The sequence below is a fragment of the Oncorhynchus keta genome, chromosome 31, assembly GCF_023373465.1.
Source record: "Oncorhynchus keta strain PuntledgeMale-10-30-2019 chromosome 31, Oket_V2, whole genome shotgun sequence".
Taxonomy (NCBI): Eukaryota; Metazoa; Chordata; class Actinopteri; order Salmoniformes; family Salmonidae; genus Oncorhynchus; species Oncorhynchus keta.
The window spans coordinates 72,773-89,551 of record NC_068451.1 but is presented as its reverse complement, the minus strand read 5'-3'; the positions used below and the strand labels follow the sequence as shown (position 1 = coordinate 89,551).

At 44.2% G+C, this 16,779-nt stretch overlaps 1 protein-coding gene across 2 annotated transcripts; it reads left to right on the top strand.

The window, feature by feature from the left end:
* Positions 1-13,709: 13,709 nt before the first annotated feature.
* Positions 13,710-16,509, top strand: LOC118364160 (cbp/p300-interacting transactivator 3-like). 2 transcript variants are annotated; one of them, XM_035745396.2, is made up of 2 exons: positions 13,710-13,905; positions 14,842-16,509. In XM_035745396.2, exon 2 carries the CDS (start codon positions 14,847-14,849, stop codon positions 15,594-15,596), a length of 750 nt encoding a protein of 249 aa, XP_035601289.1. In that variant the 5' UTR covers positions 13,710-13,905; positions 14,842-14,846; the 3' UTR covers positions 15,597-16,509. The 2 variants fall into 2 exon arrangements, with proteins under 2 accessions (XP_035601289.1, XP_035601288.1); XM_035745395.2 differs by having other exon boundaries at positions 14,838-16,509.
* Positions 16,510-16,779: the final 270 nt, after the last annotated feature.

Below are 16,779 nucleotides of genomic sequence, written 5' to 3'. Positions count from 1 at the left end.
TTTATTGTGAATTTTAACTGTTGCTTGTATTCTATAATATTTGTGAAATGCAGGGCTTCTTGTAAAAGAGACCTTGGTCTCAATGGGACTACTGTGCCTTTGAAATAAAGGTAATATGTGGGATATGATTGTTTTAGTTGACATTCTAAAGGAATGGCTATCAATGACAGACTCTTTCTTTCTTTCTTTCTTGCGTAGGAGTATTGGGCCAGTAACTGGCAGGTTGCTGGATCGAATCCCCGAGTCGATAAGGTGAAAATCTTTAATTTCGCCCTTGAGCATGGCAGTTAACCCCCAACAACAACAGCTCCCAAGGCGATGATGATGTCGATTAAAGCCGTATGTCCACCAGACGCGCATATGTTTTCTCTGTTGTTTTTGCCAGACATCTAGTCCGCATTTTTCGTACTTGAATCACAATTGCTTCGCAAGGCTGCAAAAATTGCTGATAAAAATGATGCAAGGAGACACATTGCCAAACAATTGGATTATCTGGTCAGTTGAATGTGAAATAATTAACTGGAAAGTGGAAGCTTTCATAAAGTGTACACTATATTTACAAAAGTAAGTGTACACCCCTTCAAATTAGTGGACCCGTCTATTTCAGCCGCACCCATTGCTGACAGTTGTATAAATTCAAACACACAGCCATGCAATCTCCATAGATAAACATTGGCAGTAGAATGGCCTTACTGAAGAGCTCAGTGGCTTTCAACGTGGCACAGTCATAGAATGCCAGATATCCAACAAGTCAGTTAGTCAAATTTCGGTCCTACTAGAGCTGTCCCGGTCAACTGTAAGTGCTGTTTTGTGAATTGGAAACATCTAGGAGCAACAACGGCTCAGCCCATGGTAGGCCACACAAGCTCACGGAACGGGACTGTAGAGTGCTGAAATGCAAATGCGTAAAAATCGTCTGTTCTCAGTTGTAAAACTCACTACCGAGTTCCAAACTGCCTCTGGAATCAACTTCAGCACAAGATCTGTTTGTTGGGAGCTTCATGAAATGGGTTTCCATGGCTAAGTAACCGCACACAAACCAAAGATCACCATGCGCAATGCCAAGCGTAGGCTGGAGTGGTGTAAAGCTCGCCGCCATTGGACTCTGGAGCAGTGGATATGCATTCTCTGGAGTAAATTATTTTTATAAATGTATTTAACTAGGCAAATCAGTTAAGAACAAATTGGGACTCCCAATCACGGCCAGATGTGATACAGCCTGGATTCGAACCAGAGACCTTCGTGACACCTCTTGTACTGAGATGCAGTGCCTTAAACCACTGCGCCACTCGAGAGGGATGAATCATGCTTCACCATCAGGCAGTCCAACAGACAAATCTGGGTTTGGGGGATGCCAGGAAAACGCTACCTGCCCCAATGCATAGCGCCAACTGCAAAGTTTGGTGGAGGAGGAATAATGGTCTGGGGTTGTTTTTCATGGTTAGGGCTAGGCCCCTTAGCACAGGGAAGGGAAATCTTAACGATACAGCATACAATGACATTCTAGACGATTCTGTGCTTCCAACTTTGTGGCAACAGTTTGAGGAAGGAGGTTTCCTGATTCAGCATGACAATGCCCCCATGCACAAAGCGAGGTCCATACAGAAATGGTTTGCCAAGATCGGTGTGGAAGAACTTGACTGGCCTGCACAGAGCCCTGACCTCAACCCCATCGAACACCTTGGGATGAATTGGAACGCTGACTGCGGGCCTGGCCTAATCGCTCAACATCAGTGCCTGACCTCACTAATGCTCTTGTGGCTGAATGGAAGCAAGACCTCGCAGCAATGTTCCAACATCTAGTGGAAAGCTTTCACAGAAGAGTGGAGGCTGTTATAGCAGCAAAGCGGGGACCAACTCCATATTGATGACCATGATTTTGGAATGAGATGGTCGACGAGCACTTCCGCCGGAATGCAGAGTTTGAGGTATCTGGTGGACACGACGCTTTAAGGCTGACCCCCGCAGCCCTGACTCAGTGGAGTTGGGTTAAATGAGGAAGACACATTACTGTTTAATGCATTCAGTTATGCAACTGACCACGTATCCCCCCTTTCTCTTTCCCTCTCTCATACAGACTCTGTTGCCAATTGAATAAAGTGTGACTTTGTCAACCGTATCTCTCCCACAGCTTCCTGGACAAAATGGCAACAGAGTGCGGGTGAGTGTAAAAACAGGAAGTGGACGAGGCGCTGTTGGGCAGACTGCGTTCACATTTTGCCACCTGGAGACAGACACGTGCTCATCAGGACATTGCTCAACACACAGAACCCATGGTACAAGCTAGATTGTCTCCCCCCAGTCAGGAAGGCAGCCTGGCTGTTTCCTGTAAGTACTGGTTGGCTGTCAGCTGGCTGTCAGCTCACATGGTATTGCTGAACCTGGCGGCAGGTAGCCTAGAGCGTTGGGGCAGTAACTGAAAGGTTGCTGGATTGACACCCTGAGCTGAACAAGGTACAAATCTGTTGTTCTGCCCCTGAGCAAGGAAGTTAACCCACTGTTCCTGGGTGCCGAAGACGTGGATGTCGATTATGGCAGCCCCCGCACCTCTCTGATTCAGAGGGGTTGGGTTAAATGTGGAAGACACATTTCAGTTGAACACATTCAGTTGTACAACTGACTAGATATCCCCCTTTACCATTTGAGGCATGATGTATTTTGAGGCAACTATTGACCAAGATATGAAGCTCCGTGTCAGTCATTCATTTTCAACCATATCTCTTTGTTAACCAAGATGAAGAGGGCAGCGTTAGCAGCATGTACAGTGTATTTACACAGCATATCTTCAAGCTGTAATTGGATTGTGTGTAATTTTGTAAATAAAATGAGTAGTAGTGCAGGAAAGGTGTTTAACACTCCCATAGTACACACACAGACAAACTGGGTGGCTGAACTGTCAGCCATTGGACGCTCCGGGAGACATTTGAATTCCCAGAAATCCTGTAGTATGTAGATGTCCGATGGAGTGCTACCCTGAACAAATGGCGTGTGATGCAAAACATTGTTTGCTCTATGTAGGTCATATAAAGTGGTGTTGCTACCAGCTAGGGTGTCTAAATTACCATCCTACTATTGTAACTATCTACAAAAGCAAGAGCTATTTTCAATGCAGGAGAACCCAAGTAATTCCCTTTGTAGTGAGTGGAGCGAAGCAGGAGTGGAGGGTAAGGGTAGAGGCTGAGGGTTGACGTCAGTGAGTGCTTTGGCCCTCTTGGCTCCTCCTGACATCTGTGTGTCAATTAGCTGACTGGAGAGAAAACATCCCTGCCCCCTCCACCAAACAACCCGTGGCCAGCTAGCAGCCCCAGCATGTCATCCGTAATGAATATGAATGCAGCCTGCCTGGTGAGAGGTTGGTGGGGGAAGGGTGCTATCTAGAACCAAAAAAGGGTTCTTTGGCTGTCCCCACAGGAGAACCCTTTGAAAAACCCCTTTTGGTTCCAGGTAGAACCCTTTTGGGTTCCAGGTAGAACCCTTTCCACAGAGGGTTCTACCTGTAACCAAAAAGGGTTCTCCTATGGGGCAGCCGCAGAACCCTTTTGGAACCCTTTTTTCTATGAGTCTACAGTAGCTAACCATGGCTCCCCATTGACTCCTGTGTAAAAACCAAAAGGCCCTTGTGCTAGCTTTCTGAAGTAACACACAATGTATAAACAGGATGAACAAATTAACCCACCCACAACATATATATATATCAACATATACATATATATATATCTTTCTGTTCCTCTATTTATTCTCTTTCTGGCTCACCTCTCTCTCTCAAAATACTGTACATTCACTTTGCTTATCTTTTCCTTCTCCCTCCCCCTGGATGGTGCGTCCCACATTCCCTTCACCGTTCGTCCCCGATGTCCTCCTCCTTATCCTTGGGCTACTGCTTTGGAACTATGCTTCAGTCACATCGCTAATTATTTAAGAGCCACCACCTCATTAACAGTGCTGGGAGGTAATACATGATTTATGGGCCATTCTTCATGTCGACCTCTGTTCATGTCCCTCAGCCCTCCTCATGCCTCACAAGTTATATCTATGTTTGTCCACCCTGGTATCTCTCCCCCTCATTCTCCTTCTTTGGTCAGGTTCCTGGCTTTAACTCAATATGAGGACTGTGAAAATGTTGCGGCTGGATGCAGAGCAGGAAGTGCAGTGAAGAAGAACGAGAGATAGGTGTGTCTTCCCTCCAACCACCTGGGCAGGAAACACAAAAAGAGAATGTGGTGTGGATTGTGGAAATGTCTTCACTACATTATTGGTACAAAAATGGTTGACTCTAGCCACGTTTATACCTGGTTCTAATATGCGTTTTTGTCCTGATCTTGTCCTCATTCTGATTGTGCCCACATTTTTAGATAGGTGTAGATGATTAAAAGACACATTGTGAACTGATTTTGATCAGATATTATAGGTGTAAACAGGCAAGATCGGGACAAGATAAGGATGAAGGACGCATGTTAGCAGCAGGTATAAACAGGGCTAGAGAGACTGGTCACAGATACAATGCACGTTCAGAAATAGTAACTCATCACTAGACAGAATGAATCGCGCAGGTGTTTAACAATTGTAAGCTTAATCATTCAAAAATATTAAATAAATGATTCAGTGCTGATATATATTCTAGGATAGACCTGTTAAATAAAAACAACAGATATCCAATGCCTCAAAGAAATAATCTAATTCAGTACCAGGCTTTCCTTACTGACCAGGTCTGTCACGCCCTGATCTGTTTCACCTGTTTTTGTTATTGTCTGCACCCACCTCCAGATGTCACCTGTTTTCCTCATTAGTCCCTGGGTATTTATTCCTGTGTTCCCCATTTGTCCGTTTTTTCCTTTTCTCTGTTTTTGCTAGTCCTCCCGGTTTTGACAACTGCCTGCATCTGCTCTGAACCCGCCTGCCTGACCATACTGCCCGTCCTGACCTCGAGCCTGCCTGCTTGCCATCCTGTAGCTCCTGGACTCTGACCTTGTTATGATCATTTTCCTGTCCATGATATTTGCCTGCCCCTTGGATTATAATAAATAGAGACTCGAACCATCTGCCTCCCGTGTCTGCATTTGGGTCTCGCCCTGTGCCCTTATAGGGGCACTGTTTTCATTTAGGGATGGAGGCCAGCCTGTAGTGACAACTCAGTGGCACTAAGTATTGATCTCTAGGATTGGCTCATACCCTTTAGCTATTGAGATTGGCTTGATCGATCACTTACAGAATTCATAATTCATCACATCACCTTCATGGCTGAGGTATGGCGAGAATCTGTCTCCTCACCACGCGCTCTCACCATTGGTGTCCCCCAGGGCTCTGTTCTAGGCCCTCTCTTATTCTCGCTATACACCAAGTCACTTGGCTCTGTCATAACCTCACATGGTCTCTCCTATCATTGCTATGCAGACGACACACAATTAATCTTCTCCTTTCCCCCTTCTGATGACCAGGTGGCGAATCGCATCTCTGCATGTCTGGCAGACATATCAGTGTGGATGACGGATCACCACCTCAAGCTGAACCTCAGCAAGACGGAGCTCCTCTTCCTCCCGGGAAGGACTGCCCGTTCCATGATCTCGCCATCACGGTTGACAACTCCATTGTGTCCTCCTCCCAGAGCGCTAAGAACCTTGGCGTGATCCTGGACAACACCCTGTCGTTCTCAACTAACATCAAGGCGGTGTCCCGTTCCTGTAGGTTCATGCTCTACAACATCCGCAGAGTACGACCCTGCCTCACACAGGAAGCGGCGCAGGTCCTGATCCAGGCACTTGTCATCTCCCGTCTTGATTACTGCAACTCGCTGTTGGCTGGGCTCCCTGCCTGTGCCATTAAGCCCCTGCAACTCATCCAGAACGCCGCAGCCCGTCTGGTGTTCAACCTTCCCAAGTTCTCTCACGTCACCCCGCTCCTCCGCTCTCTCCACTGGCTTCCAGTTGAAGCTCGCATCCGCTACAAGACCATGGTGCTTGCCTACGGAGCTGTGAGGGGAACGGCACCTCAGTACCTCCAGGCTCTGATCAGGCCCTACACCCAAACAAGGGCACTGCGTTCATCCACCTCTGGCCTGCTCGCCTCCCTACCACTGAGGAAGTACAGTTCCCGCTCAGCCCAGTCAAAACTGTTCGCTGCTCTGGCCCCCAATGGTGGAACAAACTCCCTCACGACGCCAGGACAGCGGAGTCAATCACCACCTTCCGGAGACACCTGAAACCCCACCTCTTCAAGGAATACCTAGGATAGGGTAAGTAATCCTTCTCACCCCCCTAAAAAGATTTAGATGCACTATTGTAAGTGGCTGTTCCACTGGATGTCATAAGGTGTATGCACCAATTTGTAAGTCGCTCTGGATAAGAGCGTCTGCTAAATGACTTAAATGTAAATGTAAATGTGGTATGGACAGTATTGGTAAGAACACAGGACTGACATTAGATTGATATGTATTATGAGCAACATAAATCAAACAATGTTTAGCACCTCAACCACTGAGTCAAACTCTTTGTGTCACCACAATCAGTTGGATAGTCATTTGTTTTTGTTTTGTGGAGGTAGTATTGTTGAGTGTTGCTCGTGGGGCTTTCCAGACTATGGTAAGAGATTATGGAACTGAATAAAAACATGCCTAATGTGTGTCCCTAATTCTCTCTGGTAGGAATTCATAAATCTCTTGACTACTGACCAGTGATGAGAATCAGAATAACAGTTTAGTTGGCAGTCAGGAACAATTCCAAAAGAGTGGAAACTTCATCAATTGTAATTGAGCGAATGAGCACTACAAATTTGAGTGTCAATTCTCCCCCACTTTAGCCCAAGTTCCCCCTCTACCCTGGGGCCATCAAGTGACGCTTAACAGGTTTCCCCATAACCAAATTTCCCCCACTGCAGTGCTCAAGTCAGGCAGGCTGGCAGGCCCTCCCATCCCCCACCCTGAGCCTTGACTTCAGCTAAACTGAACCCTCAGAGCTGTCTCACTGAACACAACACTCACTTCTGGTACTGGGTCCAAGAGGAAACTTTGAGTGTATTTATAGACGTCTCTCATTTACCAGAACAATAACAATTCTCCAACCACACCACCACCCCCAAATGAAGAAAGAACGAGCATAGCCTGGATTAACAGTACTTTTAGTTTTGGGTTGTTGTTGAATTGCCGAAGCATGGAATTTTGGTGAAAATTAAGTTCACTTTTCTAGATTCGGATTTATTTAAATGTATTTAAATTTAAAATGACTAAAACCAAGACACCTTTTATTAAGACACACCGAATTATCAATGGAATCCTCAAATTGATGACATACTAAAAATGTGTGATTAGCTAATCATTTTTATTTAATATAGACCCCTCACCCATAACAGTTTTCCACTGGAGGGAATGCTCAAGGTCCATGTATATATTTGTAATGAATGATTTTCAAGGTGGTAACACCAATGACATTAAACGAAGGGATACTTATTATATATATATATTTTTATCTGTATTTTAGTAGCCTTTGTTTTTATTGATCAGTCCAATATTTGAAATACTTTCTATCATTCAAAGTAATAGATATCTCTAAATCCCCAAAACATGGCACTACAACATCATCACTACAGTGGCAAGCCAATTTGCTTGTCATTAGTACTTTTAACAATTCATTTAGGTAAAGTTTTGCATTGTGAAGGAGTTTTATTATGTTTTATATTGATAAACACAGTTAAATATAAACAAAAACATGTATGATGTATAACTATCTATCATTTTAAAGCGTTTTTCGCGGTTACTATGCCGAGGGAGGCAAATGCCACCGCAATTCAAGAATGACCCTTTCACAACCTGTAGAAAACACAACTGGAGATTTGAACACAAGACAAGAAATATAAGACTATAGCTGCAGGATAATTATTGGTAATCTGGATAGATCTATACTCTCCCAGCTATGTTTTTAGATGAAGTTAATGTGATACCATATTATTTTTTATTCCCTTTCAACATGTGCTATCACCTGTTTATCCAGAATTTAACCCATTTACTCAACAATTCAAAATAAAAAATATTGACTGTCCAACAATTCACTCGTCTGTGTTTTGTCAATATCTTTAACAGGTGGCCAATTAAATGAGAACCGTGGTACTTGTACAGTTTGATGAATAACCTCACAGTGTATAGTGTGTACCCTGATCAAACGTGACCAAATTGCTGGGCATTACAGACAATCCCATTGAAAGAAGTGGGCAATCAGGTTGAAGCATGTGCAAGCATTTTCCTAACCGCTCCACCATATGGCTGCTATGATAGCATAAGCTCTCCTAACCAACCATAAGGCTCAATGCTACAACTCCTGAGCAACCTTACCGATCAATGCTAGCGCTCATTACCGGCCTGAGAGATAGAGTGTGTGTGAGAATTAAGGTTGAACTGCTTGTTCCTAGATCTGTGTCCGCTGGCCAGCTGATTAGCTCATTCTGTGGTGCGGCAAAGTTTCCCATCAGGCTTCCTGTCTAATCCCCTGCTTCACGGTAAACATGAGGAAACTCACACAGGCTGAGCCCATGAAACTAAGCACTTGCAGCCAGAGAGGGAGTAAATTAGTTACTGTGGAGTAGATTCACCCAGTCAAGGCCTTGTCTGCTCTGTCAGCTGTTCAATGTCAGATATAAACTCAAGCAATCAAGGATTCAGGGTCAAAGCTATATCGTTATTCCGATGAAACACGTCAAAGTATCAGGAGAACAATTGGTATTTGACTTTCTTACCAAGAGAACAACCCTTCTTCTTGAAAAGAGGATCCACAGATGTAACATCAAATCAAATAAAATTTTATTGGCCACATACACATATTTAGCAGATGTTATTGCAGGTGTAGCCAAATGCTTGTGTTCCTAGCTGCAACCATGCAGTAGTATCGAACAATTCACAACAATACACAAAGCTAAAAGTAAAAGAATGGAATTAAGAAAAATATAAATATTAGGACGAGCAATGAAGCGTGGCATTGACTAAAATACAGTATAATACAATACAGTATATAGATATGAAATGAGTAAAGCAGTATGTAAACAATATTAAAGTGACGAGTGTTCCATTATTAAAGTGGCCAGTGATTCCATGTCCATGTATATAAGGCAGCAGCCTCTAAGGTGCAGGGCTTAGTAGCCGGGTGGTAGCCGGCTAGTGATGGCTATTTAACAGTCTTGAGGCCTTGAGAAAGAAGCTGTTTCTCAGTCTCTCGGTCCCAGCTTTGATGCACCTGTACTGACCTCACCTTCTGGATGATAGCGTGGTGAACATGCTGTGGCTCGGGTGGTTGATGTCATTGATGATCTTTTTGGCCTTCCTGTGACATTGTGTGCTGTAGGTGTCCTGGACGGCAGGCAGTGTGCCCCTGATGATTCGTTGAGCATTCCATTCCACCCTCTGGAGAGCCCTGCGGTTGCGGGCAGTGCAGTTGCTGTACCAGGTGGTGATACAGCCCGACAGGATGCTCTCAATTGTGTATCTGTAAAAGTTTGAGGGTCTTAGGGGCCTTCTTCACCGCACTGTCTATGTAGGTGGACCATTTCAGATTGTCAGTGATGTGTACGCCAGGGAACAAGGAACTTTCCATCTTTTCCAATGCGGTCCAGTCAATGTGGATAGGGGCATACTCCCTCTGCTGTTTCCTGAAATCCACGATCAGCTCCTTCATATTGTTGACGTTGAGGGAGAGGTTATTTTCCTGGCACCACTCTGCCAGGACTCTCACCTCCTCCCTGTAGGTGGTCTCGTCATTGTTGGTAATCAAATCAAATAATTTGTCACGTGCTGAATACAACAGTGAAATGCTTACTTACAAGCTCTTAACCAACAATGCAGTTTTAAGAAAATACCTAAAAAATATATGAAATAAAAGTAACAAATAATTAAAGAGCAGCAGTAAAATCATATGCCAGTTTGATGCCATACCAGGGGGTGATGCAATCGGTCAGGATGCTCTCGATGGTGCAGCTTTAGAACCTTTTGAGGATCTGAAGACCCATGTCAAATATTTTCAGTCTCCTGAGGGGAATAGGTTTTGTCGTTCCCTCTTCAGACTGTCTTGATGTGCTTGGACCATGTTAGTTTGTTGGTGATGTGGACACTAAGGAACTTGAAACTCTCAACCTGCTCCACTACAGCCCTGTCAATGAGAATGGGGGCATGCTCGGTCTTCCTTTTCCTGTAGTCCACAATCATCACCTTTGTCTTGATCACGTTGAGAGAGAGGTTGTTGTCCTGGCACCACACGGCCAGGTCTTTGACCTCCTCCCTATTGGCTGTCTCATCATTGTCGGTGATCAGGCCGTGTCATCGGCAAACTTAATGATGGTGTTGGAGTCGTGCCTGGCCATGCAGTCATGAGTGAACAGGGAGTATAGGAGAGGACTGAGCATGCACCCCTCAGGCCTACTACTGTTGTGCCGTCTGCAAACTTGATGATTGAGTTGGAGGTATGCGTGTCCACGCAGTCATGGGTGAACAAAGAGTACAGGAGAGGGCTGAGCACGTACCCCTGTGGGGCCCCTGTGTTGAGGATCAGCGAAGTGGAGGTGTTGTTTCCTACCTTCACCAAAAGTTTCTGTTTTAACACCTGGAACAAAGGTAGTTATAATGCCTGTAACAAGAGAGTGGTCTGCTTTGTTGTATATAATCTGATTGCAGCGCCCTCTCAGTGCTTGGGCCAATAAGTGACATGGTTGGCTGTTAAGCAATATCCAACCACACAGATTATCACGGCTATGAATGATTCATGATCTACATTGTGAACAACTGTCTCATCATTCTGGACTGGTTCCTCAGAAAGCAGATCACTTGTGTAAGGTGGCCTTATTGCGTCCGTCACCATGAAAATATGAATTATGGCACAGTAGAAAACATTTTAAAACAGAAATTGAAAATTAGTGTTTCTCATTGGACAAATTCAGTTATTCTCTCCCGGATTAATTGTTCTTCTGTTTGGCGCATAATGAATATGACCAAGGGCTTGGGGAAAAAAGTGATAGTATAAGTACTGATGTATGAGAGAGGAGAAAGCTTATTGAGCTGCCCAAAAAAGTAGCTACATTGCTATTGTAGCAAAGAGGAACTGAAGGAGAGTAGAGAACACACAGCAAAACAATGTCTTCAGCAGTTCTGGGAAGTAGTAAACTACATGTAGTTCAACTGGTAATTTAACTACATTTTGCAGTAGCTTGGTGGTAGTTGAACTAAATTCATATCTTGGTCGTTTTTTCAATAGTTAATTACTTTTTTGCCATGTAGCTAACTACTAGAACTCAAACAACAACACTACTAATAATAATAACAACAAAAACACAAGAGACAAAGCTACCCACTGAGCACAGACATCAATTCAATATCTATTCCACGTTTGTTCAAAGTAATTTAATTGAGATGACGTGGAAACAATGTTGATTCAACCGATGTGTGCCCAGTGGGTAGCATGGTGATGATCATTATGCAAATTCAAAGGACACATTTAAGAAAGGTACCATCCTGTAGGTTTTTGCTCAAACCCTAATTTAGCTCACCTGATTCTAATAATTAGCTGATTGATAAACAAAATAAGGTTAGTTACAACAGGTTGGAGCAAAAACCTACAGGTTTGCTCCTGGAGAGCCCTGATCTAAATTGTGTGTGAAGGATGCACTTTCATGACATGATATTACATGAAGCAAGTATGGAAAGGATTTTATTGTTCTCATACTCAAGCTTTGGATTGCTTTTCCAGTCCAGCAAGCGTCAGAGCTTCAGAAAACAAATTTTGTCACGTGAGGTAATGAACAACACTGAGGCTAAACATCTTTCCCAAACAAACAAAGACACGCTTAGACAGGCACACACACACACACAAACACATGGAACCCATGTGTTTGCTGTATTTGATACCATTCCACTTATTCTACTCCAGGCAGTACCACAAGCCCGTTCTCCCCAATTAAGGTGCCACCAACCTCCACATACACACAGATCAAATAAATCAATATTTGCTACATGGCTGAGGGCAGGCTCTTTGGAAGCTCCTCCCCCAACCCTTAGGCAAGCAATATAGAGGATATATTCAAATGTATCATAGACCAACCATACTCTCCTTTGCACTGTAATATTTATTTACCCTTTATTTAACTAGGTACGTCAGTTAAATTTTTATTTTTATTTACAATGACGACCTACTCCGGCCAAAACCTAACCCAGACGACGATGGACCAATTGTGCACCACCCTATGGGACTCCCAATCACAGCCGGTTGTGATACAGCCTGGAATTGACCAGGGTCTGTAGTGACTCCTCTAGCACTGACATGTAGTGCCTTGGACTGCTGCACCACTCGGGAGCCCTATGACTACTGTATACAAAGATAGTCCGATTGCATTCTGCACTAGATCAAAACAGAGTGAGCAGTGCAGATTTGATTGGAGTATTCGTATCATAGACCTGAATAAGGCACTAACCAATTCTGATGCAAATTTGGGTAAAGGTTTAGGCCCTGGCAGAATACAAAGACTAGGCAATGTGAATGTGAATGTGGAGACTTACATGTTTTTTTACATTCACGTGTACATTTGTGTCAGACAGATATCGTCATGTTGAATGGGGACAGGTAGTTAACAGAAAGAGCCACGTGGATTCTCTGTAAAAGCCTAACAGACAGGATTTGTGAGTTTCTCAAAGTCCACACACCTGAGGCCAAAAGTCATTAGCACCTGCTTAAAGTGACAAGGACACAGGCAAGCGTTAGGCATAAGGATTCACCCATAAAATATGTGCCCTACACAATGGGTTTCTCAAAATACTAAGTGGTTTTCATTCAATTGCAATTGCAGGCTAGGGTCCTTGTGGTGAAAGGCGATCTGATGCACGTGCATCTGCGGTCAGAGCACACTATCACAACAGCCACTGTAGCCAGTGGCCTAGAATAGCACAGGCATTCCACTGCCCCGTCCTGTCCTCACTCAGGCAATGCACAGCAGACTGGTGTGTCACAGGGACTCTCAGTGATCGTCAAGATGAAACACTTTCACACACACACACACACTCACTCACTCACTCACTCACTCACTCACTCACTCACTCACTCACTCACTCACTCACTCACTCACTCCAGTAGGTATAGACAAAAACACACACACCACCGACATATCTATTATAATTTAACACATTTCCCACTGTAACTCTTATGAATTACATTGTATTTGTTAAACCAAAACCCAGCAACATCTTAGAAACAAGATCATTTTATTAAAGCACATTGTTGTCTACATTTATCAGGGAAGGGGAGAAACCATAGTGATAGGCTCCCGAGTGGCACAGCTGTCCAAGGCACTGTATCTCATTGCAAGAGGCATCACTACAGTCCCTGGTTTGAATCCAGGCTGTATCACATCCGGCCGTGAAGGCGGTGCACAATAGTGTCGTGTCCAGTGTCGTTCTGGTTTGGCCAGGGGTAGGCCATCATTGTAAATAAGAATTTGTTCTTAACTGACTTGCCTAGATAAATAAAGATTACATCTAAAGTTGACTACTTTAAAATGGCAGAAGCATGGTGGACGTCCTCAATGGCATTGCACATGCTAAAACTGGCCACTAGAGGCCTCTGTCATTCTCTATGGGAGAAACATTGATTATAAAATAAATACAGAGGAAGTATTCAAATTGGCTAGTGTACCTTTTTTCTATGCACATGCGCAACTATAATAAATAGAGGCAACCGTAGCTCCACCTCCCTCTTCCATTGAGTTAAAAAAAATGTATGTATAATCCCTGAGTTGACCCAGAAAATAAACAGTATGTGCGTCGGCCCTGCTTGAGCATGAAGTGTAACCCTGTGGAATACATACTGTAATCTGAAGACACCTCGCTTTGCAAAACTAAAATAAAAACGTAGCAGTAGCAAAATCGCTGAACTTTAATCCGAGTAGATACGGGTACGTGTTTGTTTTAATTTATTGTAGAATTCGCTGTCTGGCGTTTGTGTGAAGGTCTTGAGGTTGATGTTCCATTGTTTCCATTTTCGTTGTCTTTAGGGGTGTTGGAATAATTAATCGGCAATGCAATTATAGGCTAGACCTAAAATAGTGATGTGTATTAACAAATGTAGGAAGTCGTAGACGTTGTGTTAAATTTGGGAAGCAATCCTAAATTTGAACAACCGTATAATATAGGCTACAGCTGTTTGGGAATGCATAATGCCAATGTATCGCTTCTCGCTTCTTTGTTGCAACGTGGGTAAAATAACCGAGCTAGTTTCATTTTGTGTTTGATGTGCACTGTGGAGGGACTATACACCAAATTATAGTTAATGCATCATCACTGACCGAGACGCCGTTATCTATTAAATCAACCGAATGTCCAGTTGTAAAGGTAACAAGGTTGATAGCTAGCCTACCTGTGTTTCAATCGGCAAAGCACAAAGAGGAGCATTTTCAGCGAAACTGAGGAAGACGTGGAAAGGCTTTCTAGTGTTCGCGAAAAGGAGAACAAACCCGGCGGTTCTTGACTAGGAAGCGTCTCTTGTGGTTTTACTCTGCCAGTTTAGGACATTGTAGGCTACATTCTTCCATGAAATAATATTGCGTAATCATATAATATTTTGGAGGGTTGAGAAATATATCGAAGGGAATTGTCTTGTTACCAAATCAACCCATTTTGTTTTCACATGAACTGATCTTATGCATCCAAACATATGGGTTTCTCGAGTGCAGCCAAGTCAAATATGTCCATGGCATGTCACCTATTCACTAATTGGCTTCAACTGTGCTAAATGTAGGCTACTGCATGCTCACTGAACTTCTACCTACCTACATGATGGTTGAAAATCAACTGCATCGCTCTAACTGTGTTTCCTCTGTGCTGAAAGACAGGAGCCATGGCGGATCATCTAATAATGCCCATGAACCACAGCTCTGCAGGTGGGGGCCTCCACGGCTACAGACTAGGCATGAACGGAGGCCTGCAGGCAGGCCACCAGCAGCACGTAGTGCCTCAGCCAGGCCTCCGAGCCCTGCCCAATGGCCAGATGATGCACTACGGTGGTGGACCTCAGCAGCAGGCCACCATGGAGGTGGCCATGAGGCAGCGGCAAGGCATGGTGGGGCCCGTGAACAGACAGCCCAACGGGGCTCAGATGGGCCACCACCAGATAACGTCTAGTAACATGATGTACAACAACGGGCAGGCCCAGCAGCAACACCACACCCAGCATCATCACATGAGCCAGCAACAGCAGGCCCAGCAGCACCCACAGCAACAACAGCAGTATATGAATGGTGGTCTCACGTCCCAGCAGCTCATGGCCAGCATGCATCTGCAAAAACTCAACACCCAGTATCACGGACATCCACTGGGGCCCATGAACGGCAACCACATGGGCAACGGGGCAGCCCAGTACCGCATTTGCCCGGCCCAGCTGGCTAACATGCAGCAGATGGCCGGGCCGGCTCTGGCCTTGAATGGCATGGATGCGGACATGATTGACGAGGAGGTTTTGACATCCCTGGTTGTGGAGCTGGGCCTGGACCGCATTCAGGAGCTGCCCGAACTTTTCCTGGGCCAGAACGAGTTTGACTTCATCTCAGACTTTGTGAGCAAACAGCTGCCCAGCACCATCAGCTGCTGAGTGAGAGAGGACCTAAGTCAACGATGCTGTGAAGGGGCCTGGAAGGGTGGAGAGTTTGGAAAGACTTGAGTAGAGTGTTGCCCACTGGAAACAACTACTGCTCCGCTTTTAGTTTTTGTGTTGTTCCTTTCACTCTCAGTGCTAGGTCGCAGAGAAGAGTGAGCGAGAGACACTGGTATGGATAGCCACAGTGCTATGGTGTCATTTGTGAAGTGACCAGAGGTGTGGTTCTGTGTTGGGTCGCAGCTCGCTTGTAAATGGGACATCGTCCTCCAGCATCTCTTCTCTCCAGAGGTGAATGTAAACAAAACTGCAGAATTTGTTCAGAGTGGCTTCTCAATGTTAAGACACTGTTGCCTCCTACACTGGACTCAATGGCAGTTTAGTAGTAAGATGTATTTATTTGTTACTCTCAGAGAAATTAAAATGGAACAAACCAGAGACCGACAGATCGTCCAGAGAGAGAATCAAGTTCTTTTGGTGTTTTGGGTAAGGTCAGGGGAAGCTCGTAGTTTGTATTTTTTTTATTTTTTTTATTTATTTTTAGTTAATTGGTCTGGGCCTTCTGTTTTGAAAATAAGCCCCTCAAATTCATTTTTGATTTTCCAAGAGCTTGGATTTCTCTCCAAGAATGGAGACGGCAGTACAAGTAGAATGCCATTTCATGAATTTGAATGGAAGTCTTATCATCGTTGAATAACTCACTTTTGGCAAGGATTGCTTTTAGCTGTGATGTTCTCAAACCTACTCCTTGTACTGTATAAAGCTGTGTTAATACAGGAAAGTCTATGTAAGATATAGAACTACATTAATTATGCCAATTTATTATTTTCTTTACTGGTGGTTTTTATCTTCCCTTTGCGGTCAAGACGGGGTTTTGAGGATCAATAAAAATGGCCCGGATATAAGTGTGGCCTGCTTTTACATTCATTGCAGAGGAGAGCATTAAAGGTAATCTGGGGGCTAAAGGGAATATTCCACTTTAGTGCTTTCCAGCCTGCAGGGTTCAGGATATTAAATAACTTAAACTAATTCAGTATTATCTCAAAGGTGTCCCTGTTTCTTAGGAATATCTTTATCTCCCTCAAGGTATGCACCGTCTTATGATGACCCACATTTACTGCTGTAAGCAGCAAATTGCCTTCAATCCTACCATGGAAAATTATGACTGGTATGTTAAAAT